This window comes from Copadichromis virginalis, linkage group LG8 (genome assembly GCF_057382275.1).
Source record: "Copadichromis virginalis isolate Kocher_CV1m ecotype Utaka linkage group LG8, C_Virginalis_male_GT1.1, whole genome shotgun sequence".
NCBI lineage: Eukaryota > Metazoa > Chordata > Actinopteri > Cichliformes > Cichlidae > Copadichromis > Copadichromis virginalis.
Genome location: NC_140625.1, coordinates 21691876 through 21713975, shown reverse-complemented (window position 1 = coordinate 21713975; position 22100 = coordinate 21691876). Strand labels below are relative to the sequence as shown.

At 42.2% G+C, this 22100-nt stretch overlaps 1 protein-coding gene across 3 annotated transcripts; it reads left to right on the top strand.

Annotated features, from left to right (window-relative positions):
- Positions 1–824: 824 nt before the first annotated feature.
- fam53b (family with sequence similarity 53 member B) lies at positions 825–18195 on the top strand. 3 transcript variants are annotated; one of them, XM_085466523.1, is made up of 5 exons: positions 825–897; positions 9096–9327; positions 10013–10073; positions 13071–13834; positions 17105–18195. In XM_085466523.1, the coding sequence occupies exons 2-5, from the start codon at positions 9238–9240 to the stop codon at positions 17453–17455; spliced, it is 1266 nt and encodes a 421-aa protein (XP_085322649.1). In that variant the 5' UTR covers positions 825–897; positions 9096–9237; the 3' UTR covers positions 17456–18195. The 3 variants fall into 3 exon arrangements, with proteins under 3 accessions (XP_085322649.1, XP_085322650.1, XP_085322648.1); XM_085466524.1 differs by having other exon boundaries at positions 825–1009; positions 10013–10067; XM_085466522.1 differs by having other exon boundaries at positions 825–1009.
- Positions 18196–22100: the final 3905 nt, after the last annotated feature.

The following is a 22100-nucleotide window of genomic DNA, read 5'->3' as shown; positions in this document are numbered from 1 at the left end:
AGGGATGATAATTTGCAGTCCTTTAACAATGCATAGAAAAAGCATGGACTTCATGAATTGAATTGCCACTGGCTCATCCAGTGGACCCATATTTAAACAAACAGTGAGCTAAACCAACTTTAAGGTGAGATACCCACCTCTTGTAAAAATACTTGTTTAAATAAACTGATAAAAGTGTACAACGACCACAAGCACACGTCTGTTTTATATGTTTAAGAAGTTAGAAGGCAAGCAAATATTGTGTGCAGGTTACCACATATACACCAGCTGCACAGCGTTTGTGTGTGCATGTATGAAAAGCTAAACTTGTATGGCTTTGCTGCTGTAGGTCATGATAAAGACTGAATTTAGTTCCTGGAAGAACATCTGCTTGCAATAAATCTATTTATTCAGGATTGGCCTGTGCTGTTCTGGAACTGATAATGTAAGGTGGAACAAGCTATGTATATAGAACATGCATTTTACTCCCTCACCCTGTCTGTAAGTCACACGCACTCGGTAGGTTATCATGTTACACTGCTGTGTATTGTGAAAGTACCCTGTCTATATGCTCAGATCAAAACTGTGATTACTTTTCATTACAACAGGGTTGCTCACACCATTAGTTGTAGGCGCGGGGTGGTCTCTTTTACAAAAAACATCAGAGGATAATATTTTCATTTCTACCATAACAAGCTTCGACTGAATTGTGTATGAGGTATAAATAAACTAAAGAAACGCAAAGAATATGAGAAAACTAAAAAAGATTGTAGCATAAATAACTCGTGGGACACCCCTCGCCCCTACCCAAAGTGGTACGGCTCGCGTATGTTGTCACAGGCTCATTAGCGTGCAGTCTTGTTGGACAGTAGAGCACTGGGTTAATGTTGTAGTCTGCAGGAGCTGCCTTGAGCTGAAGTAAGCTTCCTGTTCTTTTTTTTCTTTAGTAAAACAAAACTCAACACGGTCAACCGAAACTAACCAGTTGCCCGGTGGTTGTTGAAGATACGAGACGCTCACCGTGATGATTGTGAGTGGCAGTTTTTAGTCTAAAAAAAAACTTTCTGGCTTAACTAACTTTGAATCTGTTACTACTATGTCATAAAGAGTGAGGTGCGATGTTCCTCTGTGTTTTGAAAGTGCGTGGTTTCTGTTAATGTAATATTTATGGTGACACATTAGAAGTAACTCCCAGCAAAGTGTTGTCGGTGAAAACAAAACATAGCTAAAAGTAGTAGTTAGTTAGCTTAGCAACTTTTCCTCTTGTGTACTGCCTTAGCCATGCCCTTTTTGTGTTTTGCCTAGGTTATTACTTGCATAAATTCTACTGTAAATGATTTTGTCTTCTGCCGCTTATTATATTTATGTTTTGTCACTATAATTTGTGATTTAATATTGTAGGGACTTATAATAATTATATATAAAAAAGATATAATAGTAAGTTTGTCCATTCATCCACTCAGCATTTTTGACAGTAAGTATAAATTCATCCACATACATTTGTAAAGTGACTTTGAAGTCCAGACATTCGGATCTCATACTGGATTTTCCCTCACGCATTGCAAAAGAAGTCAGTGTTGGTTAGTTAGTGACAAATGTATAAGACTTTTAAAATACATTTTACAGGTATTTATTTGCTGGTGGGACATTGGTGGCCCATCTATTTCTCAGATCCGTGTGTAGTTACACTCTATGCTGTTTTTCTTATCTTTATCTTACCAACCTTACCCTCGGGTATGAAGTCAGGACTGGCTGATACACAGTCCAACAGATTCTGCAATTTAAGTGGATGTTGGGATCATAAACACAAGAACTTGTTAACTTGTTAAACCTGAACTACTGGCTGTGTCCCATAGCTATAATTGGGTCTGATAAAATTTATAGGTGGCTTGTATCATTTATTAGGGTTACATTAGGTGACTTGTCCTTGAAGTACAGATGTATTTATTTTTTACTTTCTGTACATGCATGTGTAATATCTATTTTTCACAATTAGCAGCTTGTGGCCTTTCTGTCATAATCCTGTTTGCTTCTGTGAGCTCCCATCACAGTAATTTCTTTGCCAGACTCATTTCCCTTTCATAAAGGATTTTAGAAAAGGGGTTTAAGGGAGTGTTTGTGTTGGTAACTTGGACTAGCTTAGTTTTCAGGGCCTTTTCTTCTAAAATTAAGAGGCATCCACCTGGATGGTTGGCAAGCTCCTCTGAAAAACTGTTAAACAGTTTTAGCTCAAGGACACAAGTGACTGCCTATCAGAACTTGCCTTAAACAATATGTAAATATCCTGTGTACTGTAATGCCATTGTTGCAGCATTGTTCACTTCCATGAGACAATGTTGGGACTACATGGTATGTAGTCAGAGGGAAGGCAGTGTTTAGGTTGGATAAATTCCTGCATGTAAACCCCAGGAGTAGTCTCTCCCCTGCATTATAATGTCCACTCAATGTGCCTTATTCTTATTTTGGTCCATTAACATGCAATGCTATTCCAATGTCGTTGTTGTGTCTTCAAGCCTCTGTAATTAAGTGACTTGGCTAGATTTAGAATTCAAGTGGACAGCATTTCTCTCCAACTTGGACAAGTTTGTTGAAAGCCTTGATTACAGAGATCCACAAAGCCGTTGTTCTGGACAAATGTATACAGTGCAAGTGATTATGTATGATAAAATTAAACAGCAGGCCTGCTTTAAAACGTAGGCCTCCTTGGCTGCCATGCATAGCCATGCTGAGCCTTTGTGTTTATGGTAAGTGGGCAGCTGCATGCTTGTGAGACCTTGGCTGTACCCCAGGCCCTCAACTGAGTCTGATAACTGCTATTGAAGCCTCCCAGCCATGCTCATTTCTGACTATTCACTCACTGCTTTAAATGTAGTGCACCTCCTGTTTGACATAGCCTAATTTCTGTGAACATGCAGACAGCTGTGGGCTAGCCTGCCTCCTACAATGAGTTTCATAAATTTCATTTCAGTCAGTCAGCCGTGACAGTACTTAGTAGCACCTGCCCTTTGTGAGACCAGCTTATGAGAGTACCAACAAAGAAAGTTTCAGGTTTCAAAATCTTGAATTTCATAGTAAGAATTCTGCATGTTGATATTGTTTTAAATTTGGATGTATGTTCCAGCACATCCACAGATACAAAAGCGCAACACTAGTTTGACACTATGTCATTCACATATCTGGTCTATGATGTAGTATCACTAGCTATATTAATTCAAACACCACCATGTCATTAGAGACTGTTCAAATGCGAGTCCAAATATGGGGCCTGCATGCAGCTCAAAGATGAACAACATCAGTGCCAACAGCTTGGGGAAACAAGCTTTTTAGGAACATGCATATTCTTTCCAAGGGAGTGTTTCTGCAGAGAGCCACAGCCAGGCATTTACCCAGCATTCCTTTCACAAGTGGTGCAGTCATGAAGAGCAGCATAAATCCCTCAGTTCGTTTTTAAGTCTGGCCATCTCAGGTGCTCAGCAGATGCTCAGATTATTGAGATGGCCACAATCCTGGGATTGTTGAGGGCAGGACACAGCTCCAGCTGCCATTCTTTTGTGCACATCAAAAGAGGATGCGTGGAAATTTATCTTGACATCCTCGCCATCACAAGATGTTTGTGTATCAGTGTACCCAGACGAGAGCTTTAAATTTAAGCACTGCGATATCTTTCAAATGGGTACATAATAATCTTATAAGTAGTTTAGAAGTGTATTATACACTTGATTTGGGGCTAAAACAATCATATGTTGTTTTCCACCAGCTGTCCAAGTGTTATATAGATGGATTAGTATTAGCTCTGATTGCCCATCAGACACAAAGCTGCTAAATCCTTATATAATGGTGGCCCAACCCATGGGATTACACCGTAAGTCATGTATGGCAAAGCTGTTCAAATTGATGAAACAGGGGTGCACTTATTTTAGATGTGCAAACCCAGTTTAAGTAAAAAAAAAAGTGTCATTTCTTTTCTCTTTTCATAGAAAAAACAGTAGGGTATCTGGAGGTTTTGAGACCTTGGCTGACTTTAAAGCAGACATTTGCTTTAACTTGACCCAATCAATTCTGTGGTTTCCTGTCGTGTCCTATCTCATTTACGCTGTGCCATAGCTTTCTGTTTCTGACAACCTAAAGCTGCGATGGTTGAAAGCCTTCTAGTGACCACAAAGGAAGCGTGGAGTCCCATCAGCTTGCCCAAGGCGGCTTATTGTTGTGTTTCAGAAGGGCTGCTGTCACTGCAGACTTGGCTGCTGTCACTGCAGTCTTTGCTGCAGTCAGTCAGCAGCCTGTTTGCATGTGATGGAAGGCCACGTCTGAGGAGCACGTCCTGCAACGTTGTTCCCCTTTTATAGAGATTAGACTTCTCAGTTGTCATAGTGTCAGCTGCCCTGGCTCAGATAAAGCGTTATCGCGCTGCAGAACCATAGAGACTCCCACTGATTCCCGATAATGCCAGCATCGTTAATGGAGGTGATTCGAGTTTTGACATCAGAAGGGGAGTGGCACCCCTTGGGCAGAAATTCTAGATACCTCATTTGGCAGATTACACCGTCTATGAGCACAGCTGTGCATGCAGTATTAGGTGAGTGGGTTGGGTGTAACCATTAAGCACTAGTCATGCTATGGTATGGCTTCCACATTTGTTTTGCAGGTTTGTCTGTACAAGAAAAGGCAGACCAAGCTAGCCTTTGCCAGAACTTATTCACACACTGACACAAGTTTAAATGGCTTTTAAAGGCTGCAAGGTTAGGCTTTTATAATTGTGTATTCAACTCATGTCATGGAGCCGAGGAATGTTTATAATTATGTCATAAACCTCACCCATTTAAAGCACTCAGTTCAGATTTATGGGAGATGGGATTTGTGGGATAAAAATGAAATGCCCAAGCATGAGAAAGATGATTAACCAGCGGTGGTTGTTTACAATTTTAGAATCAAGAATGTAGGACTCGATTTTGTCTTTTTCCATCCTTCTAGGGAAGGGAGACGTAATTTAATTATCTCTTTGTTCAAATAAATGTCAGAACTTTTCTCATGTTTGGGCAAACTTTCTTTTCTCTTTGTTAATGTCGCTTACGTATGTCACCAAGTCATTCAGTGTAATATATAAACAACTGTTTCCTCTGTCCAAGCACATCCATAGCTATCTCTGCAGTGAAACAGATCTCTGAGGTTAATACTCATGCACAGTGTAATCGGCCTGACCCACTCCAGCTTCAGGCTTTTATGTGTCCTTTTCTCAACACACAGGCCACAAGTTAAAACTGCCAGACATCCTTGAGTGGTGTTGATCTTGTTTTATATAACTCTGCTAAAAACGTCCTTCTAGTTAAGTTGTTTTCTTCATGTGGTAAGTGCTTGTAATGGAAATCATATGCCGAATGCAAATGCCACCTTCAGCATGTCAGCTCCTGCAGGGTCTTGTGATGCTCTTCCCCCAACATCCCTCACGCACACACACTTTACCCCACCGCCGGCAACCTCAGATGTCGCCTTTATTGTTTCCCACGGTGTCTCATCTTCTGCACAAAGCACTCTTTTGTTTTGCATGCACCATCTCCCCCCCCCCCCCCCCCCCCCTTTTTTTTACTCCACTTGCAGTTGTTCTGTCATTTAAGTGCACACCCTCTGACCTTGCATGCAACGTACGAAGATCTTGTGTCCACTTCACTTTATTTCAGTCGCCTATCTTACTTGGCTTCGTGTGGTACTGATCTAGTGGTTGTAAAATTCTTCATGGTGATTATATAGATTTATATCTGTGACTAATCAGCAGTTTTACTGTAATCATGGCGCAGCATTAATACGAAGAAGGTTGTTTTAATAACCGCAAGGTCAGCTATTCCCAGCCAGCCCCTGAGGATTCAATTACACAACTTTGACTTTGCTCTATTCCTTGCTGTGTGCTTAATGGAACACTTTTGAGGAAACTTGCTCTCTGTACTATAAAAACAAGCAAAAATAAAACAAGGTATAGAGTTCCACTTTTGTTGTTAGGTTGGAGAGAACATTGAAGTGAAACACCTTGTAATATTAATCTATCGATGGCAGCATGACGAAATAGGTGACGCCTTGTCAATCAAAGCGAGTGTTTGCTGGGAATGTTTACTCCATTGAGAATAATAAACAGAGCTTGTCGAGCCATTGACCTCCTTGAAATTTCCACTATCTATCTTCCAGATGTTGAACAGGATGCTCCTGTGTAGAGTGACGGGCGAGTTGGAGAATTTATCAGTATTAAATGCTCATCTCTGCACATGCAAGTTAGATCTAAAAAGTTAAAAGCTTGCTCATTCGTGAAAGAATGTGTTATTTGTGGTTTCATGGTTGTCATAAGTGTGCGTGCCTGTGCAACGTTAACAGGCCAGTGATTGAAATCATTTGATAGACTTAAACTAAGCATGCATTATCTACCCAGGGTATAATTTAATCTGATCAAACCATCCTAACTAGCTTTGTACTGTTTAGTTTGACCTAATTGCTATCTAAAATATAACCAGACACTGGTGTAAATTCTCGACTGTCTCATACTTCTGTTTAATAAGTTTTCTGTTTGACGTTTAGTCAGCTGTGTGAAAACCAAGGAGGAACCCACCCGGGGGATTAATAAAGTTTTATTTTATCTAATCTAATAACTTTAATCTCAGCCAAACCGATTTACTCACGAACAAACAAAAAACTGAAAAAAGCCCAACAATAACATTTTTAGGTTGTCTAAGTGACTTATATATTACGTTTAACCCGAGCAGCGAAACTCCGCGGTGATCTGAAAATGATGTGCCGGGAGTTGTGCCGTTCTCGGCCGCATCAGTAACCCTCGAGCTCCCGGCTAGCTGTCGAGCTGGTGGGTAGCAGACGCCTCTGAAAACGTCGAAGCACTTTTGCAAATATGGGATATCTTGATAAACCGAGCAGATATTTGATGTTTACACAACTACTTTCTCGCCTGAAAATATGTTAAAAGTTTATTTTGTGACCCAGAAAGATTAGTATGAGTAATTTTAAAACTTAGTAGCGGCCGCCATTGCTGGAAACTGGAGTTTGGCTGGGCCGCGCTATGAATTCTGGGATATGGTAGTAATTTGGACAGCCTTCGGCGCGTCGCTGTGACGTAATCGGTCTACAAATGCGGCCTCAGGAGGATGCAGCCCATGAATTGTATAATATAATCGCAGTATAATCGCAGCCTTTGCGGTTAGAAAATTGCACTTGATCATGTCGCGATATTATCGCAAATGCGATATATCGTTCAGCCCTACTTCTTGCTATCTAAAATATAACCAGACACTGGTGTAAATTCTCGACTGTCTCATACTTCTGTTTAATAAGTTTTCTGTTTGACGTTTAGTCAGCTGTGTGAAAACCAAGGAGGAACCCACCCGGGGGATTAATAAAGTTTTATTTTATCTAATCTAATAACTTTAATCTCAGTCAAACCGATTTACTCACGAACAAACAAAAAACTGAAAAAAGCCCAACAATAACATTTTTAGGTTGTCTAAGTGACTTATATATTACGTTTAACCCGAGCAGCGAAACTCCGCGGTGATCTGAAAATGATGTGCCGGGAGTTGTGCCGTTCTCGGCCGCATCAGTAACCCTCGAGCTCCCGGCTAGCTGTCGAGCTGGTGGGTAGCAGACGCCTCTGAAAACGTCGAAGCACTTTTGCAAATATGGGATATCTTGATAAACCGAGCAGATATTTGATGTTTACACAACTACTTTCTCGCCTGAAAATATGTTAAAAGTTTATTTTGTGACCCAGAAAGATTAGTATGAGTAATTTTAAAACTTAGTAGCGGCCGCCATTGCTGGAAACTGGAGTTTGGCTGGGCCGCGCTATGAAATCTGGGATATGGTAGTAATTTGGACAGCCTTCGGCGCGTCGCTGTGACGTAATCGGTCTACAAATGCGGCCTCAGGAGGATGCAGCCCATGAATTTGGACATGTCCAGAGTATAATCGCAGCCTTTGCGGTTAGAAAATTGCGCTTGATCATGTCGCGATATTATCGCAAATGCGATATATCGTTCAGCCCTACCTAATGGTGACAGGTTATCCCATGTAGTCCTTATTACAGTACTTGCTAATAAGCATTGTTAAAAAAATAAATAAATACAAGTATTAGTAAGTATTAATTGAAGTAGACTATGAAACCTGTTTAGATTTAGCTGTGAAACTTTTTTTTACCTAATTCTCTCCCTTGATGCATGCTATTTGTGCCATCCAAATGACCAATGAAGGGGTTGACTTACAAGTTGGCTTTTATAGTAGCAAGATGAAACCTTATAAAGAATGTGACATTTGCACATTTTCCCATTTTATACAGCTACAGTAAGAGTGAGAATGTATTTCAGTGTTTAAGCAGTGACACAAATCCCCCTTTGGGGATGGATGAGAAAGGGCATCCGGCGTAAAACTGCCAAATCAAACGTGGAGCTACCTGCTGTGGTGACTCCTTGTAACAAGGCAGATGTATGCAACAGTTGAATTGTCTCCTGATGATTTGAAGAGCAAATGTACTGGTGATCAGGTGGGGAAAGCCCTGACCCACTTTTTAAGTTTTGCTTCTTGGTGTGGTAGAATTAGAATTATTGGGTTTTTACAAAATGTTATGGGATTGGTTTAGATCACTGGGTAGAGCAGGAGACCTATGTGCTGTAAGACTAATGCAGAGGTTTGGGTTTGAATCTGACACGAGGACATTTACTTGTGTTATAGTTTGATTACTTAGCTGAATACATCGTGTAAATTTTTGTAAAATTGTTGGAAAGCTACAACTGGAACATGACAAATGGGTAATGTTTTACATAGCATAAGCATGTTATTATTTTCATTGCATGCCCACATTAGCATATAGCTCAAAGCATACAGCCTGACAGCTGCTAATGTGACTGTAGCTCTAACTATTCTCAAGGAGAGAGATTTCCTGTAAGACTTTTAAGATTAACTTTTGATATCATTAGGAGTTTAGTAGTTGAAGCTGAGATGATGATAGTGTCCCTCCATAAAAAGGAGTTTGTCTTCTCCTCCTGCTTGATGGCTCTCTGCTTATATGGTCGACAGAATGTCAGAAATGTACTGAATTATAATCCTGGGCTCATCTTTGTGTGTCTGCTCAGGATTGGACCGAGGAGTGAAGCACATTCTGGGAGGAGCCGAGGGTGGGCGTCTTTAATTTATGAGAAATCAGTCTGCTAACGCCGTGCTCATCGAGATGTCCTCCAGCTTAACTTGGCATTACCGTAACGACGTGGGACAAGCATGTGCGTTGCCATGGTGATCATTTACCCCAAAACACTGGAAAAGAAGGGTGCCGATGATGTAACAACCAAACGCACAAATTTTGTCCCGGTAAGAGGTTATTTTTTATTCATGTGAGCAGATGTTTTGTGAGTGTGTGTCTCTGTGTGTTATTTCACATGTTTACATAAAATGACACAACCTAACCACGAGACTTCACCCAATGAGGAAGAGGACAATGTTCTGCTCAGGTTTAGGAAGTTATTGCTGGCCACTCATTACTCCATAGCACTTTTATGATTCTGCATTTTATTTTTCTAATTTGCCAACTTTAACCAGAGCTACAAAATCTTAGTCAGTAATAATCCACTCTGTTGAACCCCCCCACCCCCCATTTTTTTACCAAAATGATATTCACAGATTCACTAGAAACGAGTATTATAGTGCTCTATCTACTAGGATAAGCAGCTCTGACTCAGCACAGAGTAAAAATTCCCCCACTAATATGGACTGACTTTGCCCTCTTAGTCCCATGAAATGAAGTCATCATGTTCACGGGCTGAGCATCCATCAGAGGAATTTATGGTGGAATGCTTTCTCTCTCTCTTTCTCTGCGTTGCCGAGTTGCACGTAGGACCAGTAACGCATACACAGAATCTGTCTTTCCAGTAGTTGTTGTTTTTGCTTCTTTTTATTTGTTGGTTTACTGACTTGTAATTATTAAAGCCTGTTCTACATTTTATTTTTGTGGCTTTCCTGTAAGCTGAAAATTTTCTTTTTTTTTCTTTTTCTACAGTTCCAGGCACAGACCATGAGCCAGGGGACAGCACTTTTCTCTTGCGGACTCATGGGTAAAGGTTTGCATTATGTGACATGGATAAAATCTTAGATCTTTAACTTATTTACATGTTGCACATTGCTTACAATAACAAACAGGACAGGAAGTGTTGTTATAAAGTAGTTACAGTGGGGCAAAAAAGTATTTAGTCAGCCACCGATTGTGCAAGTTCCCCCACTTAAAATGATGACAGAGGTCAGTAATTTGCACCAGAGGTACACTTCAACTGTGAGAGACAGAATGTGAAAAAAAAATCCATGAATCCACATGGTAGGATTTGTAAAGAATTTATTCGTAAATCAGGGTGGAAAATAAGTATTTGGTCACCTCAAACAAGGAAAATCTCTGGCTCTCACAGACCTGTAACGTCTTCTGTAAGAAGCTTTTCTGTCCCCCACTCGTTACCTGTATGAATGGCACCTGTTTGAACTCATCATCTGTATAAAAGACACCTGTCCACAGCCTCAAACAGTCAGACTCCAAACTCCGCCATGGCCAAGACCAAAGAGCTTTCGAAGGACACCAGGAAAAGTATTGTAGACCTGCACCAGACTGGGAAGAGTGAATCTACAATAGGCAAGCAGCTTGGTGTGAAAAAATCAACTGTGGGAGCAATCATCAGAAAATGGAAGACGTACAAGACCACTGATAATCTCCCTCGATCTGGGGCTCCACGCAAGATCTCATCCCGTGGGGTCAAAATGATCATGAGAACGGTGAGCAAAGATCCCAGAACCACACGGGGGGACCTGGTGAATGACCTGCAGAGAGCTGGGACCAAAGTAACAAAGGTCACCATCAGTAACACACTACAACGGCAGGGAATCAAATCCCGCAGTGCCAGACGTGTTCCGCTGCTGAAGCCAGTGCATGTCCAGGCCCGTCTGTTTGCCAGAGAGCACATGGATGATACAGCAGAGGATTGGGAGAATGTCATGTGGTCAGATGAAACCAAAGTAGAACTTTTTGGTATAAACTCAACTCGTCGTGTTTGGAGGAAGAAGAATACTGAGTTGCATCCCAAGAACACCATACCTACTGTGAAGCATGGGGGTGGAAACATCATGCTATGGGGCTGTTTTTCTGCCAAGGGGACAGGACGACTGATCCGTGTTAAGGACAGAATGAATGGGGCCATGTATCGTGAGATTTTGAGCCAAAACCTCCTTCCATCAGTGAGAACTTTGAAGATGAAACGAGGCTGGGTCTTCCAACATGACAATGATCCAAAACACACCGCCCGGGCAACAAAGGAGTGGCTCCGTAAGAAGCATTTGAAAGTCCTGGAGTGGCCTAGCCAGTCTCCAGACCTCAACCCCATAGAAAATCTGTGGCGGGAGTTGAAAGTCCGTGTTGCTCGGCGACAGCCCCAAAACATCACTGCTCTCGAGAAGATCTGCATGGAGGAATGGGCCAAAATACCAGCCACTGTGTGTGCAAACCTGGTAAAGACCTATAGTAAACGTTTGACCTCTGTTATTGCCAACAAAGGTTATGTTACAAAGTATTGAGTTGTATTTTTGTTATTGACCAAATACTTATTTTCCACCCAGATTTACGAATAAATTCGTTACAAATCCTACCATGTGAATTCATGGATTTTTTTTTTCACATTCTGTCTCTCACAGTTGAAGTGTACCTCTGGTGCAAATTACTGACCTCTGTCATCATTTTAAGTGGGGGAACTTGCACAATCGGTGGCTGACTAAATACTTTTTTGCCCCACTGTATGTACTAGATGGTCTATGATTAAAGTCTAGTGCATTTTGTTCATTGTAGCTTTATGTTTGGTGAAACATGTCTGGCAGGTGTTTTTGCCAACAGAAATAATACAGTAACGACTTTGTGTTGGGGGTTTAGCATTAATTTAAATTTTGCGGCACTCCTTGATGCTTCAATACTCCAGACATGCTGCAAAAGAGTCATATCTTTAGTTTTCTTCTAGCGGTAGGACATACTTTACAGTCTCTGTTTTGTATAATTGGATGTATTATGTCCTTGCAGTTACTTGGCATTGAGTGTGTAAGAATTGAAAATGTCCTGGCATAGAACAGAGCTATACCAGAAGGCCTTTTGTTCTTTGTCCTACCCGTGTATTGTGGATGGCATTTTGGGGAATTTTATCTCCAGTGAAGAAGAATAGACCTTTTGCATACCAGAAGTGGGCAGTGGCCTCGATGTTTAGTATCTGACTCAGAGTTGACCAACCAGTTCATTTGGCATATCTGTTCTGTGGTTTACGAGTGTTGTTTCTATGACAATAACAGGTGTTTGCATGGTAGCTTTGGTTTCAGAGAATATCTGACCATTGACTGCAAATACCGAGCTGGTCTGATGCATCGCTCTTGTAAATCTCAACGAAGAGATGAAAAGCTGTAGTTAGAAGCTTATTGACATTTGCTCAGGCATGTTGAGTCAGTTGGACGTTGAGCTCCATTCCCTTTTCCAATCAGCTGTACTTACAGACGGTGACGCTAAAGCAGTGGCTGCAGGGCAGTATTTATTTTTAGTGCCAATTAAACAAAGCAGTGAGTAGTGTCAACACAAAGTACACATGGTGACACCCATGCTTATGCATTGCATAAGTTGCGGGTACTAAACAATTGTAGTACCTAGGACTAAAAGCAATTTTCTTTGTTTGAGATTCATCTCCTAAAGGAGTTTGCACAGTGCTGCAGGGGTGTATAATGGTGGATTTTTAATTGTATCTTAATATATTTTTAAAATCTTTGTGTAAATTTGACACTAGGGAGTAAATTTGCAGTCCTGCATGAGTATGGAGCTGTTGTTGAAAACTGCTGAAGAGACTGAAGTGAAAAAAGAGGGAAAGTAACAGATTAGCACTGGAGTTTGAACACTGCATTAAGATCTGTGGGCAGCTGTTGATTGATCAACACACTTTCAGTTCAAGTTTAGCCCTTACATTGTTTCCCATATTGTAGGTGGGATTGTGTTTGGGTGTCTTTTGTTTTTTAAAGGCAGTTTCATTCATATAAATGTGGTCTGTCTGTTGCAGACACAAGCCGGTGGAGGGACATGGGTCACAGGTGTGCCATCCAGCGGAGGCCAGTTGGAACCAGCCTGGAGAGCCTGTGGGATGTTCTGCCAGAAGTGCACACAAGTTCTGCCCACTGGGACTGGGATGTTGGCTCCACTTCAAGCACAATCACTAACTTGTTGCAGGACCTAAGCCTAACTGAGGCCTCGCACTCCACCGCTCCCCCCAGCAAACGACAGTGCCGGTCCCTGTCTTGCTCAGACGAGCTCAGTGGTTGTCGCTCTTCCTGGCGTCCTCAGGGCTCTCGCGTGTGGACAGCTGTGGAAAAACGGAGGTGCCACAGTGGAGGAAGCGTCCAACGCAGCAGTATTGGAAACATGCAGAGTGGCTTTGCGGGCATGCAGCGCAGCTCCAGTTTCAGCCTGCCTGCCCGATCCAACACCCTTGAGCTGCCGTCTTTCACCCAGCGCCCTCCATGGTCTTCTGCGTTCACCAGCCTGACTCCCTCCTCCTCTTCCTCAGTGCCCCTGTCCTCCGACCCTTCATCGCAGCCCCTCTACCTCTCTCATGAACAAATTTGTCTCCCTGAGCCTCGTGGACCGTCACCTCCCAGCTCCCCCGACTCCACTCCAGAACTGGAACGGCGTGGAGGACAGGGGGGTCTTCCCCGTAGTCGCTCACAACCATGCGTCCTCAATGAGAAGAAGACTGGTGTGAAGCGCAGGAGACCAGATGACACACACAAACAGAGGCCTTCACTGGATCTGGCAAAAATGACACAGGTTGGTATTTAACATGTAGATCAGATGATAATATAATATTTTTCTTTATTTAGACAGAAGAAACATTAAATACTGAAAACCTGCCAGTTTACCTCTTCCATTTAACAACACGTTGCACTCAAGATGCTGTCTGTTAATACACTGTATTAACTTTGAAACTGAGCCAGTCATAATTTATTAGGAGCTTTTTCCATTGGCGTTTTTATGTGGCATTTATTTATCGGTTAAACTCGCCACAACCCCATGACTTCAAGGAGGAGGATTACAGGAAATGGTCATACCAGCTGGAAGCTTTGCGAGGTCAATCAGTGTCAGTCACAAGCATTTTTCTCCTTATGTGTCGGATAAACAAAACACTTATGGTTAAGGTCACTCCATTGTTTCCCTCAGGCGTTGTCATTAAAGGCAATTGTTAATTCATGCAAGCCTATTCAGGGTCACATTCGATTATCTGAGCTTGTACTCACAGAGTTTGAAGAAAAGTAGCCCCATTAAATGTGCTACTGAATAAAGATAATTTGATCAAAGCAGGAATTACTAGAGGAATGATTAGCTTCGGTTGGTCGCTTCTGAAATTTGGATTTATCTGGACATCCTGGCAGGCGTTTGTCTGTTTGCCCCTCGAGCTCACACACACACACACGCACACACACGGTGCAGTTTCACACATTCACTGGCTGGATCATAAACTTGGAGCTGGACTTGGCCCCTGTGAGAAAGTCACCCAGAGTTCAGCAGTGTCTTAACAACAACGCTGCTGTGACACGACAAACAGACGCCGCACGCGCTCCAAGCAGGAACGAGGTCAGCGTGGCGAAAACAACCTTAGATGAGGCAGAGAAATTTCAGGGTGCTTAGATTTGGATCTTCCCTGCTGCTCTTTGTCTCTGTTAAAAAGGCACAACTCTGACAGGTAGAAAAAAAACAAAAAACACTTCCAGTGATCGGTAAATTTTGTTGCTTCACTTTCTTTTGAATTGAAGTGACTGGCGTAAGGCAAACCCTGGAGGAAATGACTTCCAAATGACTAGCATGAGAGGGATAAAATATCATTTGACTTTTAGCCTAGTTACGCAGATGAACTTTCTTCAGTCTTTTCTAAATGATTCATTACAGCAGTAGAATATAGAGTTTGACACGTAGGTTTATCACTCAAGCTGCTTACAGGTGGATGTTGAGGTGGTGGACGGGTGGAAACAGCAGGCATCCACACAAGGAACTGCAACTGGAATTTCAGAGGGAAAAATGGGAAATGTTCAAGTTTCCAGCCTGAATTAACTGCAACAATCCCATTATTCATAAACCCTTAATTGTCGTTATTGCTCTAATTGGTTCTGAGGAACAAGCTTTCACTTAAACCTATTTACATTTTATAGGTTAAGTGATTTCATTGAAAAAAGGACTAAATATGTTATATTTAAAGTATGAAGTGTGTAGTTGCCTTAGATTCAACAGAAATGACATTCACGTTTGATGATAGAGTAAGTCTGTTTGGCACTCAGCTCAAGGGCTTATATCGCTTCACACCCGTCGCCCTATCCGCATTCAAAGTCACCTTACTATTCAAAGATCGGTCTCAGTGCTGAGTGCGTCTCTAAAGTGTCCTCTCATCCACACGCCTCACTGGTGTGATTTACTCTCTGCGTGGTTCACTGTGACTGCAAGTGGAGCAGCTGTGGCAGAGGTTATAGATCGTCTCACAGGGGGGGATATGTGTCGGGTAAAGAGATATTGATTTCTGTAAATTCAGCTCAGTGCGTAGATCGCTCCCACTACCAGGCCTCATGAGCTATTGATCAGCTTTTATTGACGGAGAGTCAAGGTCAGTATGGATGAGGAGACTTTCTGCTCTCCTCTTCGTTTCATTCAGTGGGTGGGTGGGAACGAGGGAGCGTGACAGTAACAGACAACGCAGGCAGTACTTACTCATTAGCCTCATTTTTATTGGTGCAGTAAGTTATGTGAGGATACGCTGTCAAAGAAGATTTTGCGTGCATAACAAGTCTGCTACTCTAAATTAGAATTGTATTTGGTTAAGTTAACATCCGTGCCACTGTTTTTTTCCATATCCCAGACTAATTGTGACCTTATCAGTTTAGTCTCATGGTCTCTCAGGCGAGAAGTCTGAGAGACCTAATGCTGAAGGCAGCAATGTGACACTGGCCTGCTGCTGACAAATGCACCCGCTTGACTAGAGCCAAGAAAAACAGCAGCGCCCTTTTGATCTAGTAGAGACTTTACTCACTCATGCATAGATCTGACCACGATGCTCTCTATGTTTGCAACTCTTAGTGGGTGATAAATCCTGAAAAAGTGAGGTTATTTGTGAACTGACATTGAATCAGCTAGATTTGAAATCACATTTTTATCTATGCTGAGAGTAAAGAGGTGTGATTTGTCGAGTCATAATTAGGGAACTATCATTACGAATTGTTATGAGTTAAAACCTACAAATATTTCCCTCTAAAGGTTTTATGTATCTAATGTTACTATAAACTGTCCTTTCCTTTGTGGTCTTAAAACTTACATTTGATTTATCTCTTATCTATTTATTAATCGCAACTCACTTGGCTGTGAGCTGCATGTCTAACAGTCCCATGCTTGTTTCATGTTATATAAGCACACAAGTGACAGCAGGTTTCACAGAGCTCCTATTCTCCCGTGTCCCTCTGCCCTAACACCGTAACAGTCAGGCATGAGGCAGCTGTCCTGCCTTCTACACATTAGCTGTACAGATTGGAAAAGCCTCAGTTGTAAAGCTTCTCGTTCCAGCGTGCACAGCTGTCACAGGACTTGCCCACAGCAGTGCTGGCACACATGTATTTGCCTACAAAAGGTTCTGGGTTTCCCAGATGTATGTGGGTGTTGTGCAGAGTCAAAAGGCCAACATGAGTGATGTCTGCCTCCTGGGTATCTGGCTACTTGCTGTTTTCCAATCTCTCCCATCGGCCTTCAGATCACAGTTAACAGTCTCACATGCTGTCTGTAATGGAAGCTAAATTTGTATCCTTCAAATCTTGTTATATTTTTATATTATAGAGTTTCTTGACCAGTGTCCAGCACTGACCTCACTCAGTCACCCACATGCTGTTTGAGTACAGTAGTGGGATTGTTTTCATAAGACGTCTGTGTGCCTTTAGCCATGCTTGTGTCCTCTTTAGGATATGGGTCATACTCCAGGAAGGGAAATGTTTTGTGGTTTAAGTGCAAGTCTGCTTCCTTGAGAGCATGAATTCAAGGCCTCTAAAAAAATTCATTGGCTCTCCACAGAAACTTCGGAATTTCCACAGTCTGAGCTGCCCAGGATTCACAGGCGAGGACGGCCGCGAGTCCAGCCAGGCTACCCCCACCCTCAGGAGCACCACTCAGCGCGATACTGACGACTCAAACGAGCACAGCTTCAAGGACATTCAGCCTCAGACCAAAGAGGGCGAGATCACCAGCACCGTGTCGTCAGACACCGCTACAGAGGATGCAGACTGGAACTCCACCGATTGTGACGACATGACACCAGGAACGACCAATGGGAAAGACAGTGAGCCTTTCTGGGCAGGTCTGTGCAGCATGAGGAAGGATCAGCTTGGAGGCGAGCTAGATATTGAACAAATTGAGAGGAACTGAGCGGGACTGCCTTCCTCCTGGGGGAAGCTAATTTAGAGGACTGAAAGAAGAACAGTGCTGATAGTCTTAAGGAAAAAGCAAGTGGAAAGCTAATACAATGAGTGTTCTAGCACTTGTCTTTATTTTTTCCCTTGTGGAGAATTTTGAACAGGAGCTTTGTGTGCTAAACGCCTATTTTTGTGGACTTTGTGTAGTCAGAAGCTACTCCCCCACTGTGTGGTATCTTAAACGTGTCTCAGGAGAACAAGAAAGTCAGGGAGGATGGATGTGGGTGAAAATAGAACTGATAAATATAAAAATGATTATGTTGGCTCACAGACTGGGGTCTTTAACATTTCTCTGTAACCCTGATTACCCTAATTGTACTAGATATGGAGAGAATTCACAGCGGGTTTGTAAAAATTCTCTGCTCCAGGAAGAGGGTCTTTTCCTTTGACGTTCTTCAGTAGTACGTGGGTACATGATGGAGAAAAATGGAGACTACTTCATGAGTTACTGTTAGTAAAACCCCTTTCACTTTTACTGAGCAACAGGCTGCACGCACACACCATAAAGTATACTGAAGAGCTTAACATTTCACACAGTAACATCGGGCTTATCTCTGGATCTCTGCTCCTGTATGTTTGAAGAAACGTGATGCTAATAGCGTTAATATTCTTTCTTTTTACGATTTGTAACTACAGAGTTATGTAAAACATGAGCATATTTCTATACGAATAAACACACTTTTTAAAGTGTCATTTGTAACTTCATTATTTAAGTGTTTTTTTCTTGTCATGACATATGGGATCTCTGGACTATGTTTAAAGCAGATTTTAAACTCAGCTAAATTATTTACCATTGGAGCAATTAAAGGATTCTGTGACTGCCAAATCCCTTTCTGGCCACTTGCACGTCTGCTATTTCACCATGGACTGCAAATTTAAACAGACAGAGGGGGAAAAAAGATAAATAATTATACTTTTGTGCAGCCGATTAACAAAGGTGATTAAAGCTAGATCAGCAGCTGCATCCAAGCAGTTTTCATCAGAGTGTCCAAAAATTTTGTGTGCGCGGAAATCAACTTTTACATCCTGAGGCATCTGAGGGGGAGCCATAAATTCAGCCTCGTAACCCTTATCCAATTCAGCGTTGCTGGAGTCTGACCCAGCTGTTGTAGTGTAAGAGAGGTGGGCTACACCCTGGACAGGTGGCCCGTCTATTGCAGGGCTAACACAGAGAGGCAGTCATTCATGCTGACATTAACATTCACAGATAATTTAGAATTGGCAAGTTAATATTCACGTTTTTGAGCTGTGGGAAGAATCCAGAGTACCTGGAGAGAGAACATGCAAATTATACACAACAAGGACCAGCCTGCCAATGAACCACTAACCACTGCACTGCTCAAGGAGAGCAATTAGTGCAAACTGCCTAAACTGACCGATGCCTTGCTGGTGAAAATCTACCATGTGTAGGTGATGCACAGGATTTAAACAGCGTAATCTTAAAATACAAGTTGTCCTAAAAAAGGTGCAGTTTGTCATTGGCAAAATCACACAACTCTTAAGTCAAATGCTGGAACAAATCAGTTTAAAAAGACTAAAATCTTCACAGTAGAAGGCCATCGAGATACACTGAATAAAAGTACTTTCATGCTTAAACTTAACTTGAATGTTGGATTTTATTTATTTGAGGAAAATATAATACTTTTTCCATAAACTAGCACATGCTTTTATATTAATACATCTGATATTTTAAGATAAAAAAGGTAATACAATCAAATACATAATAATATTACATGATTGTGGGGTATAATTGTGCATAACTAGATCTACTTTTGATGATTTTAAGGATATTTTGCAGAGGAAAGTTGCACAGTACATTTTAATGCAGGGATTCTTTGCTATCTTATAAGTGTTACACACTAGCAATGTTACTTTTGGTCAAGTAAAGCAGCTGAAAGACCTCTTTCATTAATAGCAGCAGTGCACAGGACAGCAAGGTCATTGTTGGCGACGTCTTTAATGCAACGATGCAGACTGACCCAATTAAGTTGCAGGAAAAGACAATCACAACCGTAGTAGTGGTACTACTGATGAGCCTGTGTTTGTGTGCTGAGGCGGCGAGTAAGTATGGAGGACGCCAGGCAGAGTTGGGAAGTCCGGTCCCTTTTTCTTTCTCTCTCTTTTCCTGGCGGGTGGAGTAGTGGAGCTGAGCGACGGTTCACCCCAGAGACCTTCCTCCCTCCCTGCTTTGGGAAACAAAAGGGGCTTTTTCTCTGAGGAGCACAGTGACGTGGGAGGCGGCTGTGAATATGGGCCATGTGTCAGGGCTGCTGCTGCTCCGTTTGTCTGTTTCCCCTCCCCATCTCTGGTGCCTGTGCAAATCTACAAAAATTTATGCCGTCGTTACATTTTTGATTCACTTCTCCCTGACGGCCGCACGCTCCTCCTGCAAGTTTGTTCACACTTGCAATGATGCTTGTCATTCTTTGAAAGCAATGATGTGCCACTGAGGGAAGAAAGACTCCTCATTAAAGACTAGCTGAGTAATTTGAAGATTGCTTGACATGCTATACTCAAGGCTCAAATTTCAAACGAAGCATATCTGCAGGTCGCCTGCAATGCCTTGTAAAGTGCTGACTTGTGGCTGTTGCACGAGAAACCTTTGAGGCCATATTTACGCTCAGAGTCACCAGTGGTACACACAGCTCACTAAACCTTTCTCATGTACTGAGTTGAGAAGGAAAAGGGTAAACACGAGCCTTTTTAAACGTGCCGTGCAGCAGCCCAACACACTCAGGGCCCCCGGCCTTTAATCAGTAGAGCGACAGAAGTGAAGCGAGACGATAGATACAGCAGGAGGGGTGCATGACACTTGCTCAAAACCCTCCACCACACATAAGAGAAAGGTGGTCACTTTTGAGGGGCTTTTGGAGGTTAATGACACTTCACTTCATATGGCATACTTCAGCTTTAAGACAACAGACGTCCCACACTTTTCACCGCATTCGTTTGCTTCTCTATTATGAAAGGGTTGCGCTGACAGTTTTCCGTCCACATGTACATAAATAAATCATTTTATTTAATATTCAAATATGATGCGTGCTTTACAGAATTTTTTTTACGCCATTTTTCCGGGTGGAAAAGTCAAACCATATGTGAAATGAGCCGAATATTGGCAGGAGTCTCGGGTTAGTTGCCAACCACAGCTTGGCAGCTCAAATGTGGTAGAGGTGAAAAGCAATTTAGCAGTACCACCCAACCACAAAACATTTCCAGTAGAGCAAATGCTTTTTTTGTTTGTTTGTGTGTGTGTGTTTAAGTAAAATTGCGAGGAGCTTAATTTTGAAAAGTCAAACCAAAATATCAGCTCAAACCTCCAGTTACTGACTGGTCATGTTGACTACACTTTGCAGGATTCACTCTGAAGTACTTCTGGGAAAAACTGTATTCATTGTCGTGTCTTAAAAGCAGACGTCTGGTCTTACACAAAGAATGAATCAGAAAAGTCATAAATTCTTATTTTTTTTGTCAATACCTTCTGAGTTCAGTCCAGTGTCACTTCACAAGACAACTGCAGGGTCTAAAATGTGAGTCCTCACCTCACCGACCAGTAAAGTTGTAGTTTTTACCTGTTTTGCCTATTAATGAGACTTGTTCCCCATCCACACCAAGGGTCTAGGAATAGAACAGGTTATTTATACTTTCTTTCTAAAGCTGTATTCACATGAGACAAATTCAATAATAGTCGCTTTATGTACAACTATGAAGACTGTTGGGTAGAAAATCGGGGTGGGGTTGGGGACAGCACAGAGAGGGAGGAAATTTAGGGTTTGGCTCCAGACCTAACATCTTCAGACGTTTCAAATCCCTCCTGCACCACCAAGAGCTGTTGGCACAGCTGCCCACAAGGGAAGGAGAGTGATGAAATGTGGGGAAACCGCGTGTCTTGGCGAGCAAAATCAAGAGGCCTCTTTTAGACCAGCTTGCTACACGCAGAAGGGAGGGGATAAATAACTGGCTGCTGTAAAAACAAGTGCACGTTTCTGTGGATAATGGTGCATTTAGAGCTGCAGGTGTGCGACGTTGTCTGGTCAGCTGACCCTCCATTTCCTGTCAAACAGGAAGAACCGAATGAGCAGAGATGAAAGTTCAAGGTAGCACACAGCTGGCAGTTGTTAAGGTGGGTAACTGCAGGTGCATTACAAAAGCGGCTGTGTGCACGCTGTGTAAGAGGAGCCTAACCCAAATAGATGACATACAAATGTAGTGTATGTGAATATAGTCTGAGAGACACACTGCAGCAGGGAGCACTCTGCAAATATGCACAGTGTGTGTGTAATGAGCTGGGGAAAATCACTTATAAAAGTATCTGACCATAAGTTCGATTTACATTAAAATAATTTCAACAAATAGAAAAAAGTATCAAAACTTTGACTGGGATTCTGTTGCAAACGCAAACACTGTTGAAATCATACCCCTCACAAGAATGTTAGTACTGAATGCCAGAAAGTGGCAGGATACTTTCAGCATACAGCCACATTCTGTTCTTGATCCTCAGACTCATGTTAAAGGGATTTGCATCCCTAAGGTGTCCGTCAACATAAGATGAAAATGAGATCATCAGCTCAATGAGCTGAGGTTGTAGGAGAGGAGGGCGG